General features: G+C 37.3%; 1 protein-coding gene across 1 annotated transcript; it reads left to right on the forward strand.

Moving 5' to 3' along the window:
• Positions 1 to 242: 242 nt before the first annotated feature.
• On the forward strand, positions 243 to 9,118 carry LOC142139915 (ciliary microtubule-associated protein 3-like). The gene is made up of 6 exons (XM_075197780.1): positions 243 to 389; positions 755 to 897; positions 4,326 to 4,424; positions 5,909 to 6,045; positions 7,169 to 7,286; positions 9,050 to 9,118. The coding sequence occupies exons 1-6, from the start codon at positions 374 to 376 to the stop codon at positions 9,116 to 9,118; spliced, it is 582 nt and encodes a 193-aa protein (XP_075053881.1). The 5' UTR covers positions 243 to 373.
• Positions 9,119 to 12,015: the final 2,897 nt, after the last annotated feature.

Here is a 12,015-nt window from a genome sequence, read left to right on the forward strand (position 1 = left end):
TATATATATATATATATATATATATATATATATAGTGACATTCTGTGAGCACTTGGGAAGTCATTTACATTACTATAATACTGTTGCAGTGAAAGCATAGATTTTGATTGTATAGATAGTGAACAATGCAACTTTTTGCATCCACAAAGCCTAAACAAAAAATAGTATATGTGCACATTAGTAGTTGCCATTTCTTAGACACTACTTCCCAGACTCCTTCTTTACAGACCAGCCAAGGTATTTGGCTGCAGTATGATATATAACCAGCAGAGGGACCCAGTGAAAACTACCATGAGTTGTGCCCAGAGCACTAGACAGCATTGTGACATCACACAACATAGCCAGAGCATTCAAGTACACAAAACAGAAGAGCATGGAGCGCAAACCAGGTAAGACATGAAACTGATATTTCCCAAGGAGAATATAAGACAAGACTGTCATAACTATACCTTATGCACTGTATTTTTATCTTAGCATAAGCCTAACATCAGTTAAAATACTACGAGAGACTGGAAAATTTAATCCTTGATCATCTTTGTATCACAGATTAGTAGAAACTATTTTTTAAAGCAAATTATTCGAAAAAATAGACCTGAATTATAATTATAATAAAAACTGAGCCTAGTTTGCAATACTACATTGTGCTCAGTCTATAGAAAAAAAACAACAATTTTTCTGTTTTAATTTGCAGTATTTTCTGTAGGTATTATATAGGATTGTTTTAGATTTAATTCTTCTTTTTCAAAATCTTCAGAATATTTGCGAAGAATTTGTTTTGAGAGCAGACAGGACAGGAAATGTTTCCCTAATTCCTGTGCCCCAGACCGCCTGGGTATTGAATGGGCCCCTATTAGAGGAGCTCCAAATGTGGGACCCGGGCGCTACAACATTGAGGAGGTGAGTGGAAACATTCTGGGGATCCTTTATAAAATCTGGAGCAGGGTTGAAATAGGGCAGACAGATTTTGGATATTGAAAAGTGTTTAACTTCCCCAGATGATATTTATAGATATATTGCATAGATTGTATTTATTTGTTACATTTTGGTGTTAAAAGCCCCTCTGTCTGTCCTAGTACAGGCTTATACTGATGTTGTTGGTTTTTTTTTTTTTAAATAGTGTATAATATAACATTATGGATATATATTACAAGTATGGGCATCAAGAGACCCATCTATAATAGCAACAGACATTTCAAAATTTTGTATCTTGTTGCAAGATTGGAAAAAAGGTTAATCTTCAGGGTAGCGCAGTTATTTGGACATACATTTCATGTCAGCATTTTCAGGACATAGCTTAGCAGGTGTATTTGGATTTGCTGTGTGCAACATTTGGGAACTTCAAGCAATCTTCAGTAATACTAAACTGTCCCAAATAAAATATCCTATAAGGTGTGACAAATGTGTAATTAAAGATGCACCTATGGTTTCATTCTTTTCAACTGTAAAGTTGGAATTAAACCCATGACCCCAGGATGTGAGGCAGCAATGTTAACCACTGTGCTTCCGTACTACCATATATAGAAAATATATAAGGACATACTTAGTGTTCTACAGTGCACCATATGGTGAATGAATAAATACTTAGTTTACAATTCCAATGTCCATCATATATACAGTTCAGTGCCCACAATATACAGCTTCATGGCCATGATATAAAGCTCAATGCTACCATATGGAGGCCAATAATAAAATTTCCAACATGATATAATAAACTACCCTAAACCCAACAAGATGTCCCAATATAACACGCAAGATGCCCTATACTTTACCAGCAAGATGACTTCTAATTTCCTTAGCAAGATGTCATGAATGTGTCCAGAAAGATGCCCTGTATATATCCAGAAAACTTTCCTGGTCATACCCAGCATGATGTCTTCGTAAGATGATGTGCGCAGTAAGATGATATGGATGTGCCCAGCAGTCACTTACCTCCGATCCCAGCACACCGTCTCCACTCCTTACTTTGTTGCAGCTCCTGTCCGAGCTGACTTGGATCAGCTGTTTCATACCACATGAAGCAACAGCTTCTAATTGGATTTTCTTGTTATTTTGACAAGGTCGCCAGGGCAGCACCACTTCACTGGGCCCCAATTAGTCTGGATCACCAACCCATCACTGCCCCTGATTTTCTCCCAATTTTCCCTATATGTGGGGAGAACGTGTGTCAGGACAAATGACAGCAGACTAAAGACTAAAATGAGTGGTGCCGTTTTATTTACGCAATTGCATTCTTATCAAAGCAAGATCATGATGACAGCACAGTGAGATTGGAAACTGGCAGGTCCAATTTAGCCCAAAGGAACACTTTGGGGTTGTTGTTGTATTAACAACAACCCTGAGGTGACAGGGCTTCTTACAGCAGGGTTTCATTTCAAAAACACCAGAACCCTGTCTCTCACCTACCTCTCATCTTGCATAATGCAACCCAAGATATTTTGTCACCCTCGTTTTCTCATGAAATGTCTGCCCGTATGGCTTGAATGGTTGAAATATAAATGTATGAAGTTATAAAGCATATTTTCTAAACTATTAAGTGTCCTTCCAAGCAGTGGTGATGAAAACGTTTAACACAGTAACAGTGATAAATAAAATATTTGATGACTGATGTACAATAAATATCAGTACAGTAATCTGAAGTAACGTAGAACAAAATACAGACGTAACTAGATAATCGTTTGTACTTAAGGTGCAAGTAAGCAGTTCAGCAGTTATTAGGAAAGCTAGAAAAGTAGGAATCTGTTAACCTCTGGTCTAGAAATCAATGAAATTATTGAGAAGTTTCACAAGAATCACGTTTTGCAACCAAACAGGCCATGTTCCTATGTGCAAAGTAACGATTATACAGTCTTCCAGTTCTGTGTTTGCCTCTGTACTGTTTTTTTTATATTGCATTTTGCTGAATTTATAGTCTGTATGTAGGGCTGGGAGACGTTTCTGCTGTATTACTTGGTAGAGGTAAGAACGGGAACACTTAAGCCCAAATTCCACCTCAGAAACATACAAAAATTGTGTCCAAATGCAGAATGAGGCGACTATCAGAACAGTTTGCTCTCCCACCGGTGGTTGGATTGCAGTATAATACACTTAATACACCAGTCTATGCAGTACAGAATATTACACAAGTATCTGCTATTGGGCTCTGCTACTTAAAAAAATTATATTCAAAAACAGTAATGACTTGGAGAATTTGGAACATGTAGTTCTAAAATCAGTGAAATAGTACATTTTAATTACATCAATACTTACCAATATCTAGAACATCATACTGGATTCATTTGGATGGCAAAAATACCTGGATCTTGGAGAAAATAAAAAACACTGTCAGAAAGTCACATAGAAACATAAAAACACCTAAATGAGGCATTAGCAGGAAAATACATATTGTAATCTATCTTCTGTCAATCTAAACTATTGGGATAATAGAGTAGAGTAGCAATTTTAACTGACAGGAACCTTCTTACAGATCACTATACTCCCCAGTGGCGCACACAGGGGGGGTTTTGGGTCTCCAGAAACCCTTCCTCTCCGCTAAAGAAGTGCCCCTGTACTATACAGCAGCCGCGGCGCAGTCAAAGAAGCGTCCGCTGCGGTGCTGTATTGTAAACAGCACCGCCGCGGACGTTTCTTTGACAGCGCCGCGGCTGCTGGATAGTACAGAGCTGCCGAAACGGAGCTGCTGCACTTTTTGGGTTTTTTTTTTTCGGGGGCGGGGACCCACACTTAAAAACCCTGCGTGCGCCCCTGCTCCACTATAATGTACTTATGCATCCAGCTGTCTACTTGTGTCCTTTTTATTCTGTTTATTTTTATATTATTGGGTGACGTAACGTCATATTTATTTCTGTATGACCAATAAGATTGTGCCACTGGCATCCACATAATTAGGACAGACAATTGTGTAGGGTACTAGATAATTGTGTACCGCACTGGGTAAACCCAAAAAGGCCAGTGGTATTATTATAGAGTCTAAAGTAGATTATTAGTACAATAAATATTCAATCAATCAATCACTGTAGAAGGTGCACCCTCATATATAAAGCTTGTATTACCATGATGCTTTTTTCAAGATACAGAGCATAAGAATGAAATAACATTAATCTTTGTTGTTTTAACATTTCTTTTGAATTGTTTTAGATAGTAGTTGCACTAAGTGATATTTAAATAATACCATTTAAAAAAAAACAACATGTGTATGTATTCACAAAACAGTTTCACCTTCATCTTATATATTTCAGGTGCTTTTTAATATACCAGATGACTTAGAGACCAGTGTAATATGGGTTTTTTTCTTCCTTGACTGAACTATTAATTTGTTGTGTTACCAGTTTACCAACCTGAAGCACCTTCAGCAGAGGAAACCGCTGAGTAAGAAGGGGTACTGTTTGGGAGCCAGGACTGCACCCCGCTTCCCCCCAGATAGTAAGGTAATACTTCTGTGGTAGTGTATATATCCAATATAGCTGTCACTGTAAGTAGCTCTGAGCTATGTGGTTACTTTCACTATAAATTATCCACACATCCAAAACATTGTTTTACTTTCAACTAATTATTGAACAGTCCCAGATTATATCAATATAGCCACAAGGTGATAGTCTCTAAAATATTATTCTATATGACACACAAGGAAGATAACCCCAAGCTAAGCAGTGAGTCAGAGGAAGTAACCTCATTTATTTGTTTACAAAGGCATCCACATATAAACCTGGACATTATCAAACATATTACGCTTATTAAAGATATGCCACACATATACCATTAGGCATTATGATATCTTGTATACTTCTTGGTTGTTGTTTTCTTCGTATTTCTGATAACTTGTGTGTTGTAATGTATCAGCCAAATTGCTTGCTTTGGGTGAATAAAGCATATGGAATAACTCATCTGCCAATTCTTCATCTTTGGTAAGAGCCCCTAATCCACACTAATTGACACTGTGTGTTTTATAGTATATGATATTATATTATATTAGAAGATGAATATAGATATCAGACTATAATGTCACAAACAGGTGGAAACCGGACAATTTTGACAGAGCTTGACAGGCCAAACTGTATTTGTTTAATCAGCCTATAGCACTTTATTCCAAAATGTGTCTAGCTTATGTAAGTGTTGTTCTGCATACTTCAGTGTTGACTTTTGCAATTAAATTGTAAAACGTTATACTGTGGAGCACTACTTCTGTGCCTTCTAAAGACTTCTGCAGGTCCTTTCTAGTGATATGTCGGTTATGGGTATCAGACTTTTCTGGGTTCTCCAGGTTTTGCCTTAACTTCAAAGGTTCCAGTTCAATTTTCTATTTTGTATGATAAACCTAACAGTTAGAATTGGAAGCTAGAGGCATGTAGATATAGTTTTTAGCATTTCCCTGCTTTGTAACAGTCATTTATCCTTATTTTCCGTTCCCTAGTCAGCTGCGCATATGAGCGCATGTTTGTGTTCTTGTAGTAGGCACAAAGCCCTGACAGAAGTGTATTTATTCAACAGCTCCCTGAGCTGCGAGCTGAAATCCAGCGAGTAAATTACCGTATTAATGGCTTTTACGCGCAGGATTACCGTATTAACAGTAATATTTTTGGAGCGCGGTATTTTCGGCGATCCCGCCGTCAATTGAATATGCCCCTTAGAGTATTAATGAATCAACTGGAAGGATGTCGCCACTTTTTCACATTCCACATTCATTGCATTAGTTTTTCAATCTGCTAAATTTAGCAAATAAATAATAAACTGCATTAATGTGTAGAAATATGTCATGTGTGAGGTTTTACCATACAGAAGTTATGTTTACTTGTTTTCACTTACAGATTCAGTGAAACATGCAGTTTGACCAGGGGTGTTAATACTTTTGCATACAACCGGATATTTCATGCTTGTACTTATTCAGATTATCTGTGAAACTTGTGTTTTCCAGATGGTTACTGCTGGTCCAGCGGATTATCAGTCTGACTGTAATAAAAAGCGCACAGTATTACCCAGTATTGCTCCATTTAACACCAGTACTGTGCGCTTCTCACGGAAGATCAATGAGCTGTCAGTACTACCTCCCAGGTAATATCTGTTTCAGTTAGTACAGACTAAGGTGATCAGTTTTATTAAGGTGTTAAAATATATTTTACAGCATTATATGGGGCATATTCAATTCTTTTGAATCCCCGCGGCATTAAAACTATTACCGTTATTACGGTAATAGTAAGCTGGATTTCAGCTCGCGGCTCAGGGAGCTGCGAGCTGAAATCTAACCAGAAAACTACTGTAATAATGATATTTACGCGCACTATTACCGTAATGACGGTAATAGTGCGCTCACCGCGAGACTTTTGGCATTTTCGCCAACAATTGAATATGTCCCTATAAACATATATGTAGAATAAACTAGAAAACATCATGCAGCTGTGTGTCACTCGTCCGCAACTGCTGAGTAACTTGTAATACAATCAGGATCATTTGGCAGAATGCAAATGTGCAAATTGAGACATTTGATCTCAATGTGCAATAGATCATTCAAAAACCCATTGTTGATTGGTAACTATAGGATACTGCACTTCTGCCTTTTGTCGCTAAGTATACCCCCATTGCCTATTATAATTTATTATCATATTGTATTACTGCATTACTCCTTAGTGAGTGTATTTTTTACCACTGACATACTCAATAGACTGTGGCTGTCTCAGTTATTACATTTAGGTCATAGCTCTCTATTATGACCCAAACAAGAAATATTTTCCTGGGCATCAGTAAAAAAGCAACAACATTATTCTAAGGAAAAAGTATCTTTTTTACAAAAGAGAATCAGTTCCAAATTAAATTTAGCAAAGTTTTATTGTATATTTGTCATTATTACAAACCAGTCTTACATACATTTATTATACATGAGTAGAATGTACAATAAATTGTATTTATTGTACAACTGTGTGGCTATTAGTGATGTCAAAAATTATAATGAGCGTAAAGACAAATGTCACAAATATTTTCAGTATTAGGAACACTGTTATAAGGCTTTCTTTAGTTCTGACAAACAATAATATACCATTTTATCTCAGTGTTTTGTAAAATTGCTGTAACTGCATCCTCATTACAAAACTCTTTAATGTGTCCTAATATCCTTATAATATCCAATAGAACATTTTTATCCAAATATTATTTTAACAAATACAAATTTACATCTCCATAGCCCTGGACCATACAATCTGAACGCAGAACAGGGTAGGAGGGTAACTTGGCCGGGGAGGTTCGGATCCCCTGACTGGGCAGCAGTGGCAACTCCTAACAAGAGGACTGTAATGGTAGAGGTAAGAATTATAATTCACTATTTTCTCCAGTATAAAATAAGTTGCCACTGCAGCAATATGTTTCATAACTATACTCAGCTAATTTGTACAAGAACTTCTCTACAAACACATCAAGGTTCACTGGCCCTGAGATTATGGGGCACATTTATAATAAGGCAGAAAGCCCTATGGCAATGTTTTCATCGCCCATAGGACTTCGCCCTATATCAAGGGGTCACCTCCGGTGATAAAATCCGCCGGATTTCACTGGAGTTATGCTTCCCCATGCAACAACACAGTAAAGCTTTTTTAACAAACATCACAGCAGTACATGTTCTTCCATATTACCTGTTATTGCCATATTACATATGTCATTCTATTATTTTTCAATGAATTCCTTTTGTGTGGAACTGAAAGACACGGTGCAGGCTTTCAGTTCCACTGCGCATGTTTGAACCTACCAGCCAGGTCACAAATGTACATATTCCCTCAGACTTACCTGGCGAACAGGTAAATTAATCTTTGCAGCTCCAGGCCAGAATCACGCAGGTAGCTGAGTATCGCTCAACTGCTCCACCGATATTTTGTTGATAAATTGTGGCTACATTCTAATAACTAGTACCCTACTGTCATTTGTTTCACACAGTTTAGTTGCCTATTAATCAATTATTAATATATGTTCAGACTTGTAAGCTTATGAGAGGATATAAAAGTAGACATGTTCCAAACATGGCTGCCCCAATGTGATATCAATTAATGTTAACGCTCACCCATTGTAGATTCATAGCAAGACTTTATTCTTGTGGTATAAAGCTGAGTGCAGTTGTACATAGAAACAGAATTTGGTCTGCACCTTTTTTGTGTGTTTTTCATTAATTTTTTTTTATTTATGTATGTTTATTTGTATGTTTCTTTATTTTTAAATACTTTAGATCTAAATCTTAATACTATTAGTTTGCCTCATGCATTCTTGAATTCTTCTACTATATGAGTTCCTACCACAAATGCTGGGATACTGTTCCATAGATCTATCATCCTTTCTGTAATAAAGTTCTTTCTTATGTTGCCTATCAGTCTTCTCCCTCAAATTTAGTGTGTGCGCCCTTGTTCTAGAAACCCCATTATTTTTCAAATCACACCTTACTGAACTCTATTAATATTTTTGATATAATTCAATGTTACTATCATATCACATTTGTCCCTAGTCCTCTAAAATGCACATTTTAAGCTCTTGATATCCTTCCTGGTAAATTTTGTTATGCTGCCTATGCACCATTTTAGTAACACTTCTTAGATTTATTTTATATTTTTATTATATTTGGATACAGAGCCTGTAGAACAGGAAACAGTATCTGATGTGATATCTTACCAGTGACCTATAATCTGTCAATATAACCTCACTCTTCCTGCTAGTAGTATCTTTTTCTATGCAACCCAGTATTCTATTGACTATTCCCACTGCTTGATTATATTGCTTGTTTAACTGTATTAATGTGAAACCCCTCTGGTACTGGTGTTGTGCGGTCACTTACTTGGTAACCATGTTGTGATGTGGTACCCACTTTCTGTTGCCATCCTCCTCTGTTCCGGTTATGGCATGGGTGTGACATCCGTGACCCAGAGAGTTTAAGTGCTTAGGTGTTTAAACATAATAAGCATGGAGTGTTCACTAGTGCTTGGCAGTGAATAATGAAATAATGTTGTCTATAACAATGAATTTACACTGGTTACACTGTTTCTTGGTTAAAAGTTTTTCACTTTGTTTTTCTCATTCTCCTTTCCAGCTGATAACAGACAAGCTACTAAGGAAGAACAGAGAGAAAGTGGCATATCTGAGACTCTATGAGGACTAACCAGATTGTGGCTAAAAGTCAATAAATGTTAATAGTTATTATATACTTGCCTGTGTCTGCAGCTCAACACATCCTCTTTCCAACGTTTGATGATTGAAGATTTCATTGTTACATTTCCTGTCACCGAGATGCCTAAAGCAGGAAATTACATGGTGTCCCTCTCGCTTTGGTTAGGACAATGTACACTTAAAACAATATTAGACCTACCAACAAGGCATTCAACAGTCTATCTTGGCCTTTCATACATCAGACCTTAACAACATTTGTCCTTCATGGAATTTTCCTACACGCTATACAGGCACTATATTATAATCCTTCCTCCTACAACAGTCTAATCTCCCCAAAATTTAATATAAAAAATGGCACAAGACAGGTATGTCCCATTTCCCTACTGATATAGGCCTTCTGTATTGAGCTTTTAGTAGCTAGAATACGTGCCAACCCAGATATCAAAGGGATTCAAATAGGCCACCACAATTACAAAGTCCCGCTTTTCGCAGACAATGTAATGCTTTCTTTTACCAGCACACATACTTCCCTCACACATTTTTGGCACTCTCTCTAGTTACTAGGTCAACAATAGCAAATAAGAAGTTTTGGCATTTCACCTATCTACCCAGACTAAAAAACAATTAGAGATCACTTTTTCTGTTCTCTGAAGGCCTAATGCAATCCAGTACCTAAGCATCTCTATAACTAAACATTTTAATCAACTATTCCACTCAAATTATCTTCCACTGATTGACTCGATTGAAAGAGATTTGAAAACCTGGCACCCTATGTTGATCTCTCGGAGTCAGAATTAATGCCATAAAAATGAATGTCCTACATCGACTGCTGTACCTTCTTATAATGTTTCTCTGCTACCTCCCTTGACTCACTAGAAATCTCTGACCGATCTCGGCTAACGACAATCCGGCAGCTAAATTAACACTGACTGTCTGGGACAAATCTAATTCTCACTAGAATCTCTCACCATACCCTTCACCACTTACCTCAATCTGGCACCACCCAATGTTTCCCCCAGGTAAGGCCATCAGCTTTTTACACCAATGGCTTAAAGCAGGTGGGAGGATACCACCCTTAGCTGGGATGGCAGTTACTCTGTGGGATTCAACTCACTCGGGTAGACCAGAGTATATACAAAATAAGGCTTTATTACGACAGCACAACACCACAAGATGTTCACAAGGTACAGGGTAAATGATAGCATGTGCCCTCCAGCAGCCTCTTGCAGTGTGACCACCTTCCGTTTAGATAGACAGTTACCATGTCACCCAGCTTGGGTTGCTGTCTCACACAGACCCTGTCCTGGTAGGGTTTCCTCCAGCAGCACTTCAATGCCTGCCCAGAGTCCTTTTTGCTGATGTTTTGTACACCAGGATCTTCCAAGCTAGAATAGCTCTCTCGGCATTCTGCTCTCCTTATATTCTTTGCTGTATACACAGGGAGTAGGGTCCACTGTCTCAGTCCTCCCCCTTGCAGCAGGGGTCTCTCAGTGGACATTTTAAAACTTAGACATACAGTGTCTGTTAACAAAAGGGAAAAAGGAGAGTTGCGCAGAAGTACCTAATAGGTTTTTAATAAAAAATGTCAAACAGCTGTGTAAAATACATGTATCACATACTGACAACCACAGAGTTACGGTGGAACGTATACTATGTATACACTAGCTTTTCTAAGAAACAAATAAAATAAAAATGTAAAGATAAAAATAAATAAATCTCAATAAAAAACAGATCACATGACCTCATAATCATGTATATACATGCATATATTGCGATGCAACCCAATACACCTATTTATCACCAGCTGGTAAATATAGTTGGAATATCCAGATTTAATTGGATCCTGCAGGATATAAGGAAGACAGAGAAATTGTTTTTCCCTTTTAGCTCTTCAAATATATAAATACAGTTGGAATTGAACTATTACATGTACATGCAAATGATGTTTCTTGATGGAGTTTAGATCTTCAGAAAACTGTCCTTATAAGGATCAAATATAGATGTTATCCAGTCATCAAACAGTGCAAGGGAATAATGAAAATGCTGTTAATTATCCAGAAAGTGGAATCTCTTGTCACAGTCACTGTTATAAAACAAATATGATCCTATATATAGAGAGAACCACACTTTGTGTGTGAAACATCAAATAGAGGCACCGCTTATTAGTGCTTCAGCGGCTATTGGCAATCAAATACCACATGTCTCCAAGAATAAAAACAGTTCCGTTATTGTGGATCTAATATGAATAATATCCGGTAAATAGACAGATGAAGAGAATTTGAATATTATAAATCATCAGTAAAATAAGATCCGTCGCAACCGCGACTGAAATTCAATAACAATTCCGTATATCGAACCATACTATGTATGTTAAGCGTCCAACAGAGGTGCAGCTTCTTTCCGCTTCAGTGGCTCTATATAATCAAAAGACCACATACCTCTGGGGATCCAAATCGGCTGATGATGAGTGTCTGTCAGCAATGGCAAAGATTGACCATACAGTGTCTGTTACCTTGATTATACAATGGAATGGCTTGACTCAATTAGCCATTTGGCTGGACACATTAAACGCTTCACGCTTGCGTGAAACAACATTACATTTGACATATTGTATCTGCAACATTACACAATCTGAGTCTGTGATACATTTTGATACAATAACATTTATATTGATACATGTTAATACATTTCCCAATGTTATTTCAGCCAGTGTATTACTGTGGAGGCACACTGCATATCATCTAGAAGGTATAACCTAATTACCTCTCAGATTACCTGTTGAGCTATCTAATTAATGTGGGCTGCCAGCTAGCTATGTCAAGTCACTCAGACATTGTTCTGTGACAAATGGTAATTACCTTAGCTAATACAAGCAAAATGACTTCTGCT

The sequence above is a fragment of the Mixophyes fleayi genome, chromosome 2, assembly GCF_038048845.1.
Source record: "Mixophyes fleayi isolate aMixFle1 chromosome 2, aMixFle1.hap1, whole genome shotgun sequence".
NCBI lineage: Eukaryota > Metazoa > Chordata > Amphibia > Anura > Limnodynastidae > Mixophyes > Mixophyes fleayi.

Coding starts and splice junctions, on each gene's coding strand:
- LOC142139915 (XM_075197780.1), top strand. Junction 898..4,325: donor GGCGCTACAACATTGAGGAG/GTGAGTGGAAAC, acceptor TTGTGTTACCAG/TTTACCAACCTGAAGCACCT. Junction 6,046..7,168: donor CTGTCAGTACTACCTCCCAG/GTAATATCTGTT, acceptor ACATCTCCATAG/CCCTGGACCATACAATCTGA.